Raw genomic sequence first — 19302 nt, forward strand, 5'->3', positions numbered from 1 at the left:
CAATGGGGCTAGCAAGCAGTACTTGCGTCACAGGACCTTAACGAGGGTTAAATTAGATGAAGCATGTCCAGCACCCGATGTACATGTGTTCAATAAATAATTTACCGCTTTTATAAGAAACAAACAATAGGGGCGTGGAAAGACGGCTCCATGATTAAGAATACTTGCTGCTCTTCCAGAGGACCGGGTTCGAAGCCCAGCACCCACATGGCAGCTCCCAACCATCTGTGACTCCAGTTCTAGGAGATCCACGACGTCCTCTTCTGGCCTCCGCAGGCATTGCACACACAGGGTGCACTTACATACATGCAGGCAAAACACTCATACACATAAAATAAAAAAAATAAAATAAACCAAACAATAGGCTATCTCAGGGGAGGGAAATGTGACTTAAAATATAGGCTTGGTGGCGTCCACCTTCGGCCGAGCACCCCAAGGTCAACTCTGCTAATCCTCGGCCTCCTCTGCTGGCTTCCGGCGTCCAGATGACAGAACTCCCGGGGACCCGCCAGCACTGGACTGGCATACACAAGCCCAGGCCACCCGCCAGGGGCTGCCACGTCTCGCGCCGACCCTACCGGAGCGGACCGGCTCATCTCGACCACGCCCCTACTCGTCACTCCTTAGACCCGCCCCTCCCCCTCCGCGCCTGAGTGGCTGGTAGTGCGGCTGACGCTCAGAAGGGGCGAGGCCAGTGAACGCCCGGAAGTCTCGGGGGAGGAGCGTGTCGTACATCCGGCGCGTAGCTGGCGGTCCTGGGTGCTGCTGGTCCCTGTTCTCTGAGGGAGGGTCCGCGCCACCCGCCGCCGCCGGAGGAGCCCCTCGGGCCGTGAGTCGAGGCGCGGGGGCGAAGGAAGCGCAGTGGGGCGGGGGGCCCTGGACGGGCGGCGAAGGGGACCGGGCGGGGGGCCGCGGCGGCAAGGCTGGGGGTGGGGAAGTGACACGCAGGCGGTTCCGCGGGCGGGCGGGCTCGGGGCGGGGACCGGCCACCGCGGCCAGGGGCTGGGGGCCGCCGCGCTCCACTTCGGAGCTCCGATGAGGCGAGTGCGAGCACTGGATGATCATCTTGGAATTCTTCAGGCCCCGGGACCTTGCAGCTAGCGAGCCCCATCCGCAGCCTGTACTGGCCATCCGACGCCCGGGATCGAACCCAGTGTTTTCAACTTCCACCCCTACCCTTTTTTTTTTTTTTTTTTTTTTTTTAAATTCTTGTGCATGGAAAAATTCCCTCTCCCCTGCTTGCTGCTCTTTTCTCTGTACCTGGGCTCCATCAGCTTAGGTTGGGATGGGAGTTCGAGGGAGCATTGCCAGAGGGCTGGCCTTTAACAATTTACCCTGCAGTTTGGTAGAGTTTCTTAGCTAAAAGCCATCTGCCATCTACTCTAGCTCTATCTAGAGTGATACTTGCAAGTATCTCTGAGTACTTTTAAGAAGTAATGAGCCGGTACTTTTTTACTGGCTAGTGGTCAGTTTGGGAATCTGTTTTGTTTCCCCTGCTTGATATTTGCAAGTTTGCACTTAGGTACAGGAATGTTTTTGTTAGTTTAGAACGCATACATTTTAGAGTTCTCTTAACATTTCATGGGTTAGGGAGGTGTGTTCCCTTTGAGAGTGTGTGGCACTTCTGTAATTTGAATTTTACATTGACAGGAGAAGGGTTTAAGTTCTGGAACTGGTATTTTTTCATCTGACCAGGTAGTCTAGGAGTATGCACATCCTCATCTTGTTAAAAGAGGCCAGAGATCCCTGCTTGGTAGAGTTGGTATGAGGATGAAATGGGATATTCATACAAACTCTTGTGTGTATGTGTCATGGTCTCCTGGTAGTTCCTGCTTGCCTGGAACTCTGTGTAGACCAGGCTGGCCTCGATCTTACAGAGATCCTCCTGCCTCTGCCTCCTGGGTGCTGGGATTAAAGGCATGTACCACCACCCCTGGCTTGTATAAACTCTTAAGACTGCAGATGAGTTAATTTGAATCTTGAGATCTCAAGATCAGAGAAACCAGCAAGCCATTTCCTTAACTCTGGATGGCAGTACAGTCCAACTCTCTCTCTCTCTCTCTCTCTCTCTCTCTCTCTCGCTCTCTCTCGCTCTCTCTCGCTCTCTCTCTCTCTCTCTCTCTCTTTCTCTCTCTCTCTCGCTCATCATTTTTCCGTCTTTTTGAATAGCCCTAGCTGGCCTGGAACTCACTGTGTAGACCAGGCTGGCCTTGAACTCACAGACGTCTGCCTGCCAAGTGCAGGAACTACAGGCATGTGCCACCGTGCCCTGCCCAACTCTTTTTTTTTTTTTTTGGTCTTTTTGAGACAGGGTCTCTTTGTAGCCCCAGCTATTCTGGAACTCACTATGTAGACCAGGCTGGCCTGGGACTCACAGAGCTCCACCTGCCTCTGCCTCCTGAGTGCTGGGATTAAAGGCATGTGTCACCATGCCCAACTCTTTTGTTGTTGGTTTTTTTGTTGTTCTTGGATTTTTTTTTTTTTTTTGGTCTTTTTGAGACAGGGTCTCCCTGTAGCCTCAGCTGGTCTGGATTCCCTATGGAGACCAGGCTGGCCTCGAACTCCCAGAGATTAATTTATGTTTCGTGTACGAGTGTTTTGCCTACATGCATGTAAGTGTACCCTATGGGTGAAATGCTTTCACAGGCCAGAAGAGAACATCAGATCCACTGGAACTGGAGTTGCAAGTGGTTGTTAGCTACCATGTGAGTGCTGGGAACCAAGAGCAGCAAGAGCAGCAAGTGCTCTTAACTACCAAGCCATCTCTCCAACCCCACAACCCAACTCTTGGGGTCCAGTGAGAGTTATTTTTTTAGCATCACCTGGAGTTTCTTCAAATGCTTTTTAAGATCATTTTGGAGGTAATAACTTAAAACAAGGACTTTTAAAACAAGGGAAGGGAATAAGACCCGGCAGATCAGAATAGTTTAGTTGCCATAAGAAATTCCTTGGGGGCTGGAGAGATGGCTTAGCAGTTAAGAACACTGGCTGTTCTTGCAGAAGACCCGGGTTCGAATCCCAACACCCCATGGCAGCTGACAACTGTCTGTAACTCCAATTCCAGGGGATCTGACAGCCTCTTCTGTCTTCCACAGGCATTGCATGACACCGGTGCACTTACATACAGGCAATACATACACATAAAAAATAAATATTTTTTTTTTTAAAAAGAAAGAAATTCCTTAAAGTTTCACCTTTGCAGAAGTAACCAGATTGGGAATACATTTTTCATTTTCTTTGTTTTTGAAACAGAGTCTCACTGTGTAGCCCAGGCTGGCCTAGAATTCACTATACAGTTGAGGCTGTCCTTGAATATTCCTGCCTCCACCTCCAAAGGGCCACCATATTCCAACTTGTTTCTTTTTTTTTCTAATTTTCTTTTTCTTTTTTTTTTTTATGTATGAGTGTATTCCCTGCATATGTGTAAGTGCACCTGTATTGTGCAATACCTGTAGAGGTCAAAAGAGGGCGATGGAGCCCCTGAAACTAGAGTTACAAGATGGTTGTTAGTGATGTGGATGCTGGGACTCAAACCTCTGTCTTCTGCAAGAGCAGCCAGTGCTCTTAACTGCTGAGCTATCTCTCCAGCCCCCAACTTGTTTCTTTTTTGAGACAGGGTCTCCCTGTAGCCCCAGCTGGCCTGGAATTCACTATGTAGACCAGGCTGGCCTTGAAATCACAGAGATTGGCCTGCGTCCTGAGTGCTGGGATCAAAGATGTGTGCCATCACTCCTGGCTGAACTTCTGTTTCTTTGAGACAGATCTTGTCGTGTAGCCCAAACTTCTCCTTGAACTCACTATGTAGCCCAGGCTGGCCTTGAATTTGTGATATTCCTGCCTTAGCCTCCTGAGTGCTGGGATTACAGGTGTGTGCCACCCTTCCTGGCTGTTATTTAACAGTGTGTTCATGTCTGCCAGAATATATTTGAATGTTGCTGAGAAGAACAAAACAAAAGCAACAACAGAATCCTCAGTGTCTCTCATAAAGGCTTTCCTAATCTATACCTCCACCAAAACCCATTCTTTATTCTTCTGTGTAAGAGCTGAGGACTGTGAGCCTGAAGCAGGCCCTAGGTTTATAGGTCGGGCCACAGGCCTGATAAAAACCCAATAATAGGATAAATATCTTCCTTTTAATTCAGCATTCTTTGAAAAATGTAGGTGGGGCTATGCATAGTGGCACGTGCCTGTTGTGAGCTCAGGAGTTTGGCACCAGCCCAGGTAACACAGCATATGTATGTATGTTTTGTTTAACCTTTTTCCCATTTATTGTTTGTGTAAGTTTTGTTTGATTGCAGTTGGGCACATTCTGTATGAAGTCTGGTCTTGCTTTACTTTCACTGAGAAAGTGGTGGTACTTCCTTTTTGCACTAAATCTGAGCTACTGAGGTGAAAACTGAGCGTGACCAGAAAATGTTGGCTCTGAGAACCCTTGGCTCCCCAGTGTTTCTAGATCCTTCTCTCTTAACTATACTCAGGCCCTGTTGATTATTGCTGAAGTGTATAGACCTGTCAGTCGCTTTTAGTGATTTGTTTTTTCTAAGTCTATAGGAAATAGGAAGATACTAATATCTGTGCTAATTAAGCTACAATCTTGCTTTGGGAGCTCTTCCTATATTATGAATGAGTATTCTTTTTTAATTTTTATTTGTTTTTAAATGTTTTATTTATTATTTTTATGTGTATGCGTGTATTACCTCTGTGTGTAGGTAAGTGCACCCGTGTCTCCAGTGCCCTCAGAGAGCAGAAAAGGCTGTTGGATTCCCTGGAACTGGAGTTTCAGACAGTTGTTAGCTGCCATGTGGGTGCTGGGATTTGAATCGAACCTGGGTGGTCTTAACCACTGAGCCGTCTCTCCAGCCCCTTTATTTTTTTTTAATTTTTTGGTCTTTTTGAAAGACCAAAAATTTTATTTTATATTTTGGTCTCTTTGGGTCTCTCGAAAGCCCCAGCTGTCCTGGAACTTACTATTGTAGACCAGGCTGGCCTTGAACTCACAGAGATCGTCTTCCTCCCAAGTGCTGGGACTATAGGTGTGCACCACCATGCCCAGCTCTGAATGTGTACTCTTAAAAAAATTACTTGTAAAATGGATTTGTACTTGATTATATCATGAAATAGTGTGTCCTCTTTTTATAAGTTGAAACATGGGGGCTGGAGAGATGGCTCAGCGGTTAAGAACACTGGTTGTTCTTGCAGAAGACCCAGATTGGAATCCCAGCACCCACATGGCAGCTAACAAGTGTCCATAACTCCAGTCCCAAAGGATCCAACAGCCTCTTCTGACCTCCACGGGCATTGCACAACATGGATGCACTTACCTACAAGCAAGCAATACATGCATACACATAAAATAAAAATAATAAATAAAATTTTTTTTAAAGCAAAGGGGTTGCTTAAGAGGCGATACCATTGGTAAATAGAGCAAGGTAAATTGGGTCAGTTGATCAGATTTGGGGTGACTGTTTCTTAGAGCTGTGTTTAAGAATGTGCCAATAGACTTTTCATTCGAGTTAATTTGTATTTTTAGTTTTTTAGGATTTTTGGTGTTTTTTTTTCTGTTTTTTGTTTTTGAGACACAGTCTTGCTGTATAGCCCTGGCTAGCCTGTAACTGACTGTGTAGACAAGGCTGGCCAGTGAGTCTCCTGCCTCTGTGCCTCTCAAGTGCATGGGTCACTTCACCCAGCTGTCATTCATGTTTTTTACCTAGTGCTCCTGTTTGGCCTTTTGATGACACTGATTCCCTAGAGGTGTTGCTAACTGGTAGGCAGCAGTGGCTAGTGGGGGTGTGAATGAGCAGCTGCCTAGAGGAGTAAGTCTCCTGTAACTCTGGGTATCTGAATTTGTGCATATCTGAGAACTCTAGAGGCTTCCCTCCCAAGCACAAATTCCTGGGGAGAGGGGAGAATTTTGTGGTTAGTTGGTCTTTGCTTTCTTAGCCTAGACAACTTGGGTCTGTAAACATGTATCAGGGCCAGAGAATAAGGCATGCAGAAAGCTAATGTTTCCTATGTTCATGTTTTTCCCAGGTAGTAAGCATTAATAATGTCGTTCATCTTCGAGTGGATCTACAATGGCTTCAGCAGTGTGCTTCAGTTCCTAGGTAAATCCATTTCCTTGAAATACACTACAGGTTTCAAACTGCACTTCCTCCAACAGTGTACATAAAAGCAGCCTTTGGTGTAAGAGATACAATTTACATAATAATTTTCTTTTCTCTTTTAGGACTCTATAAGAAATCTGGAAAGCTTGTATTCTTGGGTTTGGACAATGCAGGCAAAACCACTCTTCTTCACATGCTCAAAGATGACAGATTGGGCCAACATGTTCCAACACTACATCCCAGTAGGTTTGAAAATACGAGGCCTGGAAGATGAATCCCCAGTTAACAGTTCTTTTACTGAGGTCCCAGACATTAGCTCACTTTGAAGTGATCTATGTTACACACTCAGGTCACACTCTAAACCTCTGGAACTCTGTTACCATCTTTTCTGGTTGGTTCTGTAATGAGACACATGCCCTGTATCTGATTCTAAGTAGAAAATTTAGAGAAAAGGAAAATTGAGGCTTTTAAAAGAATGTTTAAATTCCTCTATCTTTTTTTAACAAGGTGGAAACTTCATTAAGATTTGTATTAATATTGGGTTACAGTACTAGTAATGGGAAGTTTTATTTCTTCCCCTCTTTTTGACACTTTCAGCCTCAGAAGAGCTGACGATTGCTGGAATGACTTTTACCACTTTTGATCTTGGTGGACATGAGCAAGGTAAGAGACTCAAGGGTGTGATACTGACTTCGTCCTGTGAGCCACCCCCAGCAGAGCAGTCACTTTACTTGGAAACGAAATTGTGTGTATTCTCCAGTGTATGCACATGCATGGTGTGTGTGTGTCTGTGTGTGTGTGTGTGTGTGTGTGTGTGTGTGTGTGTACACGTGTCAGGGTCCTCATGCAGAGGTCAAAGGACAACTTTGTGGAATACAATTAATTGCATTAGCATATGATTTTTTTTCATTCAAAATTTATATCCTAAAAAGTCATATTTAATATTATTAGAATAATTGAAAATGCCTGTTCAGAAAAAAAAAGTAGAGGAAAATATACCAGAAGTTAGTAGGTGTGGGGTCTCTCCCTCCCCTCCTGGGTCGTTGGCCACCAGCCCCACGAGGACCAAGGGAGCAGAAGCCTCAACGAACGGGGTCAGGATGGCCAGTGAGCACTGACAGAAGAAAGCCCTTCTGGGTAGGCAGGTTCAGTGATACAAACAGCTCCAGACTCAGTGAAACAGCTCTAGTTTCAGTGAAACAGCTCCGTTTATTCAGTGGGGGTTAGGGAAAATATAGTGTGGAGGCAGTAGCCAATGCCTCAGCTGATAGGTGCTCATAGTATGCTTTATTTACATGTGGCAGTGGGCTCCTATCATCTGACTACCGGGCAATGCCTAATTATCATATAGAAAAAACCTGGGGGTAGTTTTTACTCCAGGTAACTATTCCTAGGGTCATGTTAAACGAGGCCAAGCATCTGTGCTTGGCGGCACTTTCCTGGTAAGTCAGGCAGGAAGTTCCTGCTGAGAAAGGAGCCAACCTTAACAGCAGGGTTCCCCAACAACTAGGGAATGTCTATTTTCTTTTGTCTGTAATGAGCTCTTTATTCTTCCTTTGTAGTTAGGGATGGGTGGGTATTTGGTGTCTTTCTGCTTCTCTTACAAATCTAAATTCAGAGCAAGAGAAATCTGAGCCATCTGGAGAATTCCGAACCAATTGATAACAGATGTCTTTAGATACCTGAACTTGGAATTGGAGATTTAATGTGATAAATTTAGCTTGCAGGCTTCCTTAAGTAAAGGGACGGGGAATGTGTTGATGTATAGAGATTTATTTTGTTATCTGAGGCAAATTTACTTAACAAGAACACTTATCTAATTATTTTTATTTTGAGACAGGATCTTGATATGAAGCCCAGCTATTTGGGTGTTTTTTGTTTGTTTTGGTTTGGTTTTTTGGGACAGCATCTTACTATGTAGCCCTGTCTGGCCTGGCAGACCTAGCTGTCCTTAGTTTCACAGACATCCATCTGCCTCTGCTGGGATTAAAGGCTTGCACCACCACTCTGTGTTCAGTTTTGAACTCCCAGCATTTTTTTCTTATTATTTAAATATTATCATTTTTTGTCTGCATGTAGGTAGGTGCACCCATGCTGTACAGTGCCCTCAAAGGTCAGGAGAGGGTGGCAGATTCCCCTGGAACTGGAGTTAAGATGGTTGTTAGCTGCCATGTGGGTGCTGGGAATGGAACCCAAGTCCTCTGCAAGAGCAGCTAGTTCTCTTTAACTGCTGAGCCAACTCTCCAGCGCCTTTTCTTTTTTTCAAAAAAGCGTGGGGTATCTGTGCATGCACTTGCACACCATGGCACACCTGTATAGCTCAGAGGACAACTTGTAGGGGTTGGTTCTATTCCATCTTGTGGGTTCTGAGGATTGAACTGAGGCTGGCTCTCTTATTTGGCTCCATTATGTGCTGTGCAATCTCTCTCTAGCTTCTGCCCTTGTACAGGCCACTGAGCTGAAAAAAACAACCATTTTATAGAAGCATCTACAATATTGTACATCTTTAAAGTGCCCCCCCCCTTTTTTTTTTGGTCTTTTGGATCTCACAGAGATCTGCCTGTCTCTGCCTCCTGAGTGCTGGAACTAAATGTGTGTGCCACCATGCCTGACTTAAAAGTGTCCCTTTTAAAAAAAAAAAATTTATAAAAGCACAGGCTTAGTGTAATAAACTATGTCAATGTGGAAGTAAAAGTGAAAGCTCCAGCCTCTCCCTCTGCTTGGCGGCTGTTAACTAGCACTTTGATGTAGACTTGCTCCCTCATATCCCATGTGAGCACTAGAAATGAATGCTGTAGGGATTATAGTGCAGTACGGTGTGGTGGCACATGCTTGCAATCCCAGCACTTTGTGGGGAGAGTGTCACCCTGGGCTATATGGGGAGAATCCTGTCTCAAACCCTGAAGTGTTCAATCCCCAACTGCCTCCCCTTACAGTACAATAATATATAGCACAGTTAAAGCACCACTTTGAGACATTCATGCTTATCACTAAACAAAGACAAGTAATATATAGCTCGTTGTGGAGGCATACATCTGTAATTCCAGCTACTGGGAGGCCAAGGTAGGAAGATGTAGAGTTCAAGGGCAGCCTAGGCTATATGACACAGTGGGACCCTGTCTGAACACAACAAAACACCTTGAAGGAAATAGGGCAGGCTGAGTAACTGGCCTGGGAGTTTCAACCACCTCTCAGGCCCAGTCCTGAGGGCTGAGCAGTCAAGTTTGTCACCATGTCTCCTCACTAGCTTATTAGGAAGTATTTTGGGACTAAAGTTATATGAACAGCTAATTATTATGTTTTAAGTTGGAGGGTGCAAACAAAATTGGCTCAAAGTCACTTGAGTCAAATTTACTGCATTTAAGGACACTAGGGAGTGGTGGAAATTTTGACAATCTGAAGACTCAGACTTCATGTAAAGGGGCAGCTGAAGGCAAGTATGGGATTGTAGGTGCTGGAGTTATCCAGGAAGACAAAGCCCTTCATTTTCAACTTCTCAAGACTCAAGTTTACATCGTGGACCATACTTTGCAGCCTCTGTTCTGCTGGTACTGGTCAGTACTTGAGAATGTAGTCTAATTTTGTAGGCCAGTAGATTATTCATTTGTCAGTTGCATTTTTTGTTGATGGCATCTATACATTTCTGTCTTTCAGCACGTCGGGTTTGGAAAAATTATCTCCCAGCGATTAATGGGATTGTCTTTCTGGTGGACTGTGCAGATCACTCTCGCCTCATGGAATCCAAAGTTGAGCTTAATGTAGGTTTATATTTATAATTTTTTTCACTGTCTTGGCCTCTGTTTGTTTTAAGAAGTGCAGCTTAATAGTGCCAGTATGCAATTATCCCAGTTAATGTGTGGTCAGAGTCCTGGAAGAAAATATTTAGAATCGGAGATAAGAGTTTTTCAGTGTACTGAGAAACCTCAGCTTGAATTTGAATGAATTAACTTTGCCATCCTTATAGAGTAACTGTGGCCCAGATTGCTCAGAACACTCCCCAGTACATCTGTTGTCCCAGCCTACTTAGTAGCCATCCTTCTTATATCTCATGTTTGGTCACTCTGTAGTATTGGTGTAGTGGAACCCTGAAAGAGATGAGATTTCTTAACACTTTTTAATCTGCCTTTTCCCACTGAGTCAAGTACTAGACTTTGAAAGTCTGTAGCTCTTCAGTGTTTTGGGTTCCTTGTATCCCTTAATACCACTAGGGACTCACTTGGGTTTTCTCCTTTGTCAGCCTTGCAGTGATGTTCCCTTGTTATCTCCACCCCTTCTCCCTGTATCTCTTTCTCTTTCTCTTTGTGATTTGCAGTTGTTAACCACCCCACCCCCCCTGCACTCTTGTTCTTGACAGTTTGAACCTGTCTCAGGTTTATTTCTTAGTATGTTTCTAATGTCTGTCCTTTGGTGTGGAATTGCTTGGGGGCAGTCCTTACCTTACTTGACCTCATGATTTTGTTCTTCCTTTAAGCTCCACTTTATACTCCTGACTTTATATTTAATTAATTTGTTTGTTTTTAGAGACAGGGTCTTGCTATGGACAGCCCAGGCTGGCCTCTACAGCCTGGCAAGTACTGGGACTACGCTAGTGTATACCACGTCCAATCATTTACTGTTGATTTTTAGTGTTGTCTGGTTTACTTTTCATTCTTCTTCACAAGCACTTCTTCTTCTGCCTAACCCTTAAGTGGACTTCTTCCTGAGTCTCTGTGCTCTTTCCCAGACTGGTGTCATCGCCCATTCTTTCATCTGCCACCCACGTGGTAATGATTCCGAAGGGAATAGCTCTCATCCACACCTGCTAAACTCCAGCCTCACACATACTGCTGTGGCCCAGAAAGTACTCCCTCCTTACTCTCTTCCCAAGTGGAACTTCATTATCCCCTGACTGCTGCCATGCTGTGGCTACAGGAACTTTCTCATACTTGACACTACCCTACCTAATTTCCTTTAATAGTTCTGTTACTTTTAGAGTAAACATTTTTACATAATGTGGTCTTTTCATCACAAGTTTTTCATTGATTTGATAATTTCATGCAATTATGTTTTTGATCAGCTCCCCTCCGCCCCTCTCCACTCCTACTTTTAAAAATATGTTTTTAAAAAACATTATTTTTTATTTTTATTTTATGTGTATGCATGTATTGCCTGCATGTAAGTAAGTGCACCCGTGTTGTGCAATGCCCAAGGAGGGCAGAAGAGGCCGTCAGATCCCTTGGAACTGAAGTTTCCGACAGTTGTTAGCTGCCATGTGGGTGATGGGATTCAAACCTGGATCTTCTGCAAGAACAGCCAGTGTTCTTAACTGCTGAGCCCCAATATTTTTATGTGTGTGTGCCTGTATGAATCTATACTACATATATGCAGGTACCTACAGAGATCAGAAGAGAGCATTAGATCCCCTAGAACTGGAATTACAGGCAGTTGTGAGCTGCCGACATGAGTGCTAAGAACTAACCCTGGGTCCTCTGTAAGAACAAGTACTCCTAAGTGCTGAGCCATCTCTCTACTCCCCCCCCCCCCCCTTTTTTTTTTTTTTTTTTTTGAGAATCCTCATTTTGTGGCCCAGACTGGCTTGGAACTGGAAATCCTTCTGCTTCAGCTTCCTGGTGCTGGGTTTACAGGTGGGTGATACTACATCCTGCTCATGCTCAGCATCCTTCTTTCTATTGCTTAACCTTTTTCTTTTATTGTATGTGAGCTGTTCCTCAGATACAAAGATGACCATGTGATGCCTTAGGAAACTGTAGGAACTGGTTTTCATTATGTGGTGAACTTTCCTAGGTTCCTCACTTGAGTCTTTTTAAATCCTCTCTGTAGGCTTTAATGACTGATGAAACAATATCCAATGTGCCAATCCTTATCTTGGGAAACAAAATTGACAGGACAGATGCAATCGGTGAAGAAAAACTCCGTGAGATATTTGGGCTTTATGGACAGACCACAGGCAAGGTAAGAGAAAAGTCTTTAGGAGGTGTGGAGAAGACGCAGTGCTCCAGCATGGGTGCTTTTTTTGTTTATCTTTTGTGACAGGATCTCATGTTAAGCATGGTTTTATATGCTCACTGATAAGCAGCAGAACTTTTAGCTATTATTTCCCTCCTTCCTCTTTTCTCTCCTTCTCTTCTCCCCTCCTTCCTAGAGATACAAAAATAGCCTTGAACCTAGGGCCTTTGTACATGCTCAGTAAATGCTGTACACTGAGCCATACTCCCAACCCTCTTTTTTTTTTTAATTAAAATTTTTATTTTACGTGTTTGAGTGCTTGCATGTATGTAAGTCCACCGATGTCTGACCCTCAGAGGTTAGAAAAGGGTGTTGGATCCCCTGGAACACAAATGGTTGTTAACCACCATCTGTGTGCTGGGACTTGAACCCGGGTCCTCTTCTGGAGAGCAGACGGTGGTCTTAACTGCTGAGCCATCTTTCCAGCACCCCCCCCCCAACATTTTCTAAGACCTAATAATTGAAGAAATGGTAGAAAAGGCAATGTTACTTCTTAAGAATTTTCTGGGGCTGGAGAGATGACTCAGCAGTTAAGAGCATGTACTACTCTTGCAGAGAACCTGAGTTCAGGTCTCTGTCAGCTGCCTGTAATTCCAGGTCCCGGGGATTCAGCACCCTCTTTTGACCTTTGTGGGTACCTGTAGTCATCTGTATACCCCCTCCATACATATAATTTAAAAAATAATAAAAAAAAAAAAAGAAATTTTCTCATCTTTCAAATCTGATTCTCAGAAGACACTTGGAAGAGCTCTTAGCTTAAAATTCTTACTTTTTTTTTTTACTGTAAATTTCAGGTTTGACAAAGAGCGATCATGTATATACTTTCCAAGTATTAAAATCAAAGCACTTGATTATCCTCAGTGCTCCATGCTCAGAGAAGTGAGACTGTGACCCCATTTTGCAAATGAGGAAACAAAGTAATGTGTTCAGGTGTGCATAGCAAGTGAATAACAGAATAATAAAGCAGAAATAGAGCTAGAATACCTAACATCAGTGTACTGTGGTGTCGATAATTGGAAGGATGCTGTTGTGGAAATACAGGCTGATGAGATGGAAAATACAAGCCAGGTGTAATTATGCAGGAATCCTTCTGATCTTTTTATTTGTGTGTGTGTTTATGTGTGTGTGTGGGGGGGGTGTTTTGCAACTATTTATTTATAAGAGTGCGCGTGTGCGCTCACATGTGTGCGTGTGCCCTTGTGTGTGTGTGTGTGTGTGTGTGTGTGTGTGTGTGTGCGTGCATGCATGTTAGAGACTTGGGGTGATGTTTGGTTTTTCCTCTAAAAGAACCTGGAGTTCCATCTATTGGAGTAGGCAGGCTACCTGTCTCTGTACCCCACACCTGGGGTTACAGATGTGCTCGATCATGTCCAAGTTTTTATGTGGGGGATTGCTTATGTACCAGGCACTTTGTCCACTGAGCTATTGCCCCAGCCCCCTTATCTTGAGCTTTTAAAGTTTAAAAGACTTTTTTTTTTTTTTCCTGTGAACTCTGAAAACTTCCTTATTCACATAGTTCCTTAGTCTTAATGCATTGTTTGTTAAAAGAATGCTTCCAAGCCAGATGTGGAGGTGCATGTCTATAATCCTATTGAGGCCAGCCTGGTATACAAATAAAGAGCCTGCCTTTATTGCTTTTATTTATGTGTGTGTGTTTGTGCATGTATGCCATGTATATGTATGAAGGCCAGAGGATAACCTATGGGAATTGGTTCTGTCCTTACACCATGGGGGTCTCGGGTTGAACTGAGGTTATCAGGTGTGGGCAACATTACTTGCTGAATTATCTTGCCAGCCTGAGATTCTATCTTTAAAATAATAGTGTACATGGGGTGTGTGTGTGTGTGTGTGTGTGTAAACAGTTCTTCTTTCGACTCATTTAATTGTCCCACTATGAGTGTTACATACACATGAATTTCTTTTCGATTATTTAGTGTGTGTGTGTGTTTCTTGTATGTATGTATGTGTACCTACTCATGCAGTGCCTGAAGTGGCCAGAAGAGGGTGTCAGATCTCCTAGAACTGGAATTACAGGCAATTGTGAGCTGCCATGTGGATGCTAAGAACCAAACCTGGGTCCTCTGCATGTGCTGTTAATCACTGAGTCACCTCTGTAGCCCCTTCACTGAATTTGTTCAAGCCTCAGTGTTTCTGAAGGCTTATGTTAATGAATGCATCTCAACAGTCCTGGGCTTCTGTTGTTCATCAAAGAACATGCTGGTTCCATGGGTCCCTGCAGCTTTCTCCATAGTTTCTTGTCATAACTGGACATTCAGAGCAAATGCTCTTCAGAGGTACAGGGTGAGGCTATGCATAGAACCATGCTGTTTATTTTTACCCTGAAGCAGAATGCCCTGCAGAAACCATCTGCCTGGCCAAACACATTTCTGTAATTAGTACCTCCTTGCATTTGTGGTGGAGAACAAAGAAACTGGTGTCAGCCACCACGCTTTCAAGCTTTCCATGTGGAGATGCTAACAGGCCTTTCTGGCGTTTGTCTCCCCCTTAGGGAACTGTGACTCTGAAGGAACTGAACGCCCGCCCCATGGAAGTGTTCATGTGCAGTGTGCTCAAGAGGCAAGGCTATGGCGAGGGTTTCCGCTGGCTCTCCCAATATATTGACTGATGTTTGGACAGTGAAAATAAAAGAGTTTTACTTCTCTGGACTGATCCTATTCACAGCTTCCTCATGAACTTTTCTAATAGAACAAGGAAAGCTCTCCAACCATGTCTGGTGTTGAGAAGCCAAGCGTCTGTCAACGCTCATCACCCAGTGGTGACATGTGCTCTTCTCCACACTGTTGGGAGGTAGTGCTGCCCATGTGCTGGTGCAGGTCAGTATCCAGGGACTTGGAGGCTGGCAGGATTTGCTAGGTAAAGCTGTTTGTGCCATCATGGGACCCCTGAAAAGAAAAACACGTCTCACCACTGTGGTTGATTTCAAAAGAAAGTGATTCTATTTTTTAAAGAAAGTGTTGTTAATGTAATTGGTAACTCTCCTCTAACTTTTTGAGTTGAATATTTACTTGGTCCAGAGTTTTCTATTCTTTTTTTTGTTTTTAACTAGTAAATGGAATTTAGATATTTCATAAAATTATGAACAGATAACACATTGGAGGCCAGCGCTCCCTTGTATGTGTAACTGCTTTGTTGGAGGTGGTGTCTGTGTGCACCGAGAACTAGGAAAGGACAGAGCCCTGGCCAGGCAGTTGTGGCAGGTTTCCACTGTGGTAGGGGGCACTGCTCGTCTTGCAGTGGGCAGCAGATTGTTCACTGTGGAAGGATGGGCTCTAAAGTGAGTTATTGTTACTGTATTATTTTTATTTACAGTTACCAGTTTCAGCACTCTGCTCTTCTGCTCTGGTGTCATTTCTTTCTGCAGCTCCTTCCTTTTTCATTGTCAGTTACAAAAGCAATGTTTGCCTCAAAGAGTTGAGAACATGTCTCCTATAGTCTTGTGCTTAGAGTCAGATACTTTTGTACAAATTCTAAGGGGAAAGTGTTCTGAATAGGAGGGCACAGGGCAAGGTCAACAGCTGAAGAGCTCTTCATTCTGTGAGTCAAGGGCTTGGCCATCTGCGGTGGTAGTAGTACCAAGTGAACCTAGGACCGACTTTTGTCAGTGGACTCTTAAATTTTCCACTTGCAGAATTTGGTTTCTTGGGCTGTTCATGAGCTCTTTTTTTTTCCTCCTGGTTATTTGTTTTGTTACTGTTTAAAGGTTAACACCTGAAGCTTTTCCAAGTTTGGGCAGGGTGTGGTATGAAGTTGCTTTTCTCCATTTCAGACATAAGCAGAGAAAACACTGAGTGTAGGACTTCCTGTCTGACCCTAAGGCAGCAAAGCCAGTGTGGAAGCAGCAGCTGCCTGTGAGAATGTCAGTGGATTTTTATAGTATTTCGTTTTCTTGGTGCCACATGTGAAATTGGGTTTTCATGATGTTAACCTATACTCCTGTAATAGAGATAAAAGGATAAGATATGGTTTAAAGATGGGAGGGTGTCTATTACTTCATTTAATGAAAGGTGCGAGGTAGTTTCCTCAAGTGAAAATTATGATGATGATGCTTCTTTTCGGAGAACCTATGTCCAGTGAGAGCGTGGGGATTGTGGGTAACATACTCCTGGGGAGTGAGTTCTCATTGTTAATCTGAGCATGGTCCTAGTGGGGCAGTGTTCTGTTGCACTGCTGGGTCTAAATGCATAGGCTTGGTGAGGAGCTGTCTGGCAAGTGCATGCATTGCATTTATCCAAGCATAGCTGGAGTGAGACAGAACGGTTCATGTGGAAAGGGTCATTAAAGCCTCAGGTAAATGATCTAGGTGGGTAACTGGCTAAAGGCTGACTATGCTTCTTTGTCCAGGAAAATGACAGGTATGATTGCCTCAGTGTTCGTTTCCTATTTGTGTTTTCCCTGTTTGCCCCTAATCTCTCTGTAGCAATCTAGAAAACTATGGGCTTTACTCAGGGCAGCTCTTTGTGAAAGTGGTTTATTCTGGCCATTGGAGAAAGAGGTGCCTGCAGAGTGGCACCAGTCTGTTTCCTGCCCCACAGAACGCCATTCCTAAAATAAGGAAGCTGAAAAGGCTGCTGCAAGGAGCACGGCTCCCCCAGAGGGCCTGGGCCTTGTGCAAAATGCCATGAATTGAGACTCTTCATTCTGTCTAACAGAGTGCACATATGTCCTACTCCAGCAAAAGTAAACCTGTCATTACAAAAGGTCAGTCTGTATCCTAAGCATTTTAATAAAAAGCTAAAACAAACTTGCCTCTTTTTTCTTTTTTTGCATTGATTTGTTCTGTATTTGAGCATACAAGGTTACCTGTATTGGGAGGAAACACCAATCCTATGTATAGGAAGAAACATTTAAGGTGAATTGAGGCTTGATTGCTTCTAGGAAAAAAATACAAAGGCTGGGCTGCTCTAGTAGCAAATTCAGTACTGCTTGAGCACCTCAGATCATGCTGTGCTCATGGTGGTTGGTCATTTCCACAAGAGAATAGTGGTGGCAGGTGCTTGAGCAAAATCAGACATGCAGCTAGCAAGGACAGCATCATCCTACACAGCATTGAAGAATCATTTCAGTGACAAAACAGAGGACTCCGCATTTATGGTTGCTTAGAATAAATCCCAAAGGAGATCCCAAAACCAAAGTACTAGGACAAATAGAGTGGGAGACAAAATGTAACAGGTTCTTGATGACAAGGATTGTGTTGGATGTGTCATGGTCACCTAAGGAAGCTGTGGGTTCCAAGGGTAAATGAGTGTGTTTGCTGGAGGCACAGTGGAACGTAATGGTGAGTCCGCTGAGTGCTCAAAAGGGTCTCCACAGTGGCTCCTGCTGGCTCTCTGGTCTGCCCTCCACACAGAAAATCTTGAAGAGGAACAGTGGGTGCTGGAGGCCTGAGTGTCATTAAGGGAGAATCACTGGACTCTCAAGAGAAAATGAGTCTTAATTGCCAGGAAGTTGGGGAAGGCAGGAGGTTTTGTGTCAGAACAAAAACAGCCTGGGAAGGCTGCTTCCTTTCACTCCTGCCTCATCCACTGTTTCCCTTTTTCAAATAGGTTTGCCACCAGGAGCATTGGAATCAGCTGTGCTGTCCAGGGAACCAGCACAGTGATACAGATTCTGTTTATAGCTGGGCGTGGTGGGGTATGCCTTTAATCCTAGCACTGGGGAGGCGGAGGCAGGCGGATCTCTGTGAGTTAGGGCCAGCTGTGACTATAGGGAGACCCTGTCTCAAAAAGACCCCCCCCCCAAAAAAAATTCATGCACAAATTTTAAAAACTATTGATTTTTATTTTGGATGAATGTTTTACTTGCATGTATGTAAGTTCACCACATGTGTACAATGCCTGAGGAGGCCAGAAGAAAGTGTCCAGTCACCACCATGTGGGTGCTGGAAACTGAACCCTAATCCTCTGTAAGAACAGCCAGTGCTCTTAACTGCTGAGCCATCTCTCCAGCCCCTTCATGCAGTAATTTGAGCAGCAAGTGGGTAGTTTTCACTAACACTGACAGGTATACTAGTAAACAATGGGTATTTTAGTAATTAAAGCAGACTTTTATAATGTGTCTAGCTGTGGACACGGCTTTGGGGAAGTTCATGAAGACCCTCTAGATACCTATTTCTGCTCATCTGTGCCCAGAAATAATAATTTGGAAGGAAAGATTTTTTTTTATCTGAGCCAGCATCAGTTTGTGGGATAGATCAGTCCTGCAACGTGTATGGTCTGTGAGTCAAGAAAGGTTTTGGCACTTTTTTTCTTTTTTGGTCTTTTTTGAGACCTAGTCTTCCTGTAGCCCCAGTTGTCCTGGAACTCACTATGTAGACCAGGCTGGCGTTGAACTTACAGAGATCCGCCTGCCTCTGCCTCCCAAGTGCTGGGATTAAAGGCGTGCACCACCACGCCCAGCTGCTTTTTGCACTTTAAAAAGATGATATGTGTATGTGTGTTTGCCTAAGTGAGTTTATGTGCACCATGGGAGTGCAAGTGAAGGCCAGAAGAGGGCAAAGGGTGTCAGATACCCTGGAACTAGACTTTTGGACTTTTGTGAGCTGCCGTGTTGGTGCTGGGAACTGAACCCAGGTCCTCGAAAGAGCAGTGTGCTGGATAGCTTTGGTTGTCAACTTGACACACCTGGGTAGAGGGAATCTCATTTGGGGAATTGCCTCCACTGAACTGACTTATGGCCATGTTTGTGGGGCATTTTCTTGCTTATTGAGGATGTGTGAGGGCCCCGCCCACTGTGGGCGGTGCCACTCTGGGCAGGTGGTCCTGTGTTGTATAAGAAAGCAGGTTGATGGGCTAAGGGAGCAAGCCAGTAAACCGCGTTCCTCCATGGCCTATGCTTCAGCTCCTGCCTCCAAGTTCCTGCCCTGAGTTCCTACCTTAAGCTCCCTGATGAACTGTAACCTGGGAGATGTAAGCCAAATAAACCCTTTCCTCCCCAAGTTGGTATTGGTCAGAGTGTTTTGTCACAGCTATTGAAGGCAAACTAGAACAAGCAGTAAGCACTCAACCACTGAGCCATCTCTCCGGTCTCGGTTTTTACATTAAAACTTTTTATTTTTATTGTATGAGTGTATTTTCTGCATGTATGTGAGTCCACCCGTGTCATACAATGCCGCGGAGGTCAGAAGAGGGCTTCGGATTCCTCTGGGACTGACTGGACTTAAGGACGGTTCATA

At 44.4% G+C, this 19302-nt stretch overlaps 1 protein-coding gene across 3 annotated transcripts; it reads left to right on the forward strand.

The window, feature by feature from the left end:
• The first annotated feature begins 700 nt into the window (after positions 1-700).
• Sar1a (secretion associated Ras related GTPase 1A) lies at positions 701-16872 on the forward strand. Of its 3 annotated transcripts, none has more exons than XM_008827792.3 (7): positions 701-829; positions 6031-6104; positions 6227-6346; positions 6702-6767; positions 9759-9862; positions 11925-12056; positions 14620-16872. In XM_008827792.3, the coding sequence occupies exons 2-7, from the start codon at positions 6047-6049 to the stop codon at positions 14734-14736; spliced, it is 597 nt and encodes a 198-aa protein (XP_008826014.1). In that variant the 5' UTR covers positions 701-829; positions 6031-6046; the 3' UTR covers positions 14737-16872. The 3 variants fall into 3 exon arrangements, with proteins under 3 accessions (XP_008826014.1, XP_008826015.1, XP_017652304.1); XM_008827793.3 differs by having other exon boundaries at positions 709-829; positions 6035-6104; XM_017796815.2 differs by lacking the exon at positions 701-829 and adding an exon at positions 2657-2861.
• The last annotated feature ends 2430 nt before the right edge of the window (positions 16873-19302 follow it).

Source organism: Nannospalax galili, unplaced genomic scaffold (assembly GCF_000622305.1).
Source record: "Nannospalax galili isolate Female #2095 unplaced genomic scaffold, S.galili_v1.0 scaffold853, whole genome shotgun sequence".
In the NCBI taxonomy this organism is placed as follows: domain Eukaryota; kingdom Metazoa; phylum Chordata; class Mammalia; order Rodentia; family Spalacidae; genus Nannospalax; species Nannospalax galili.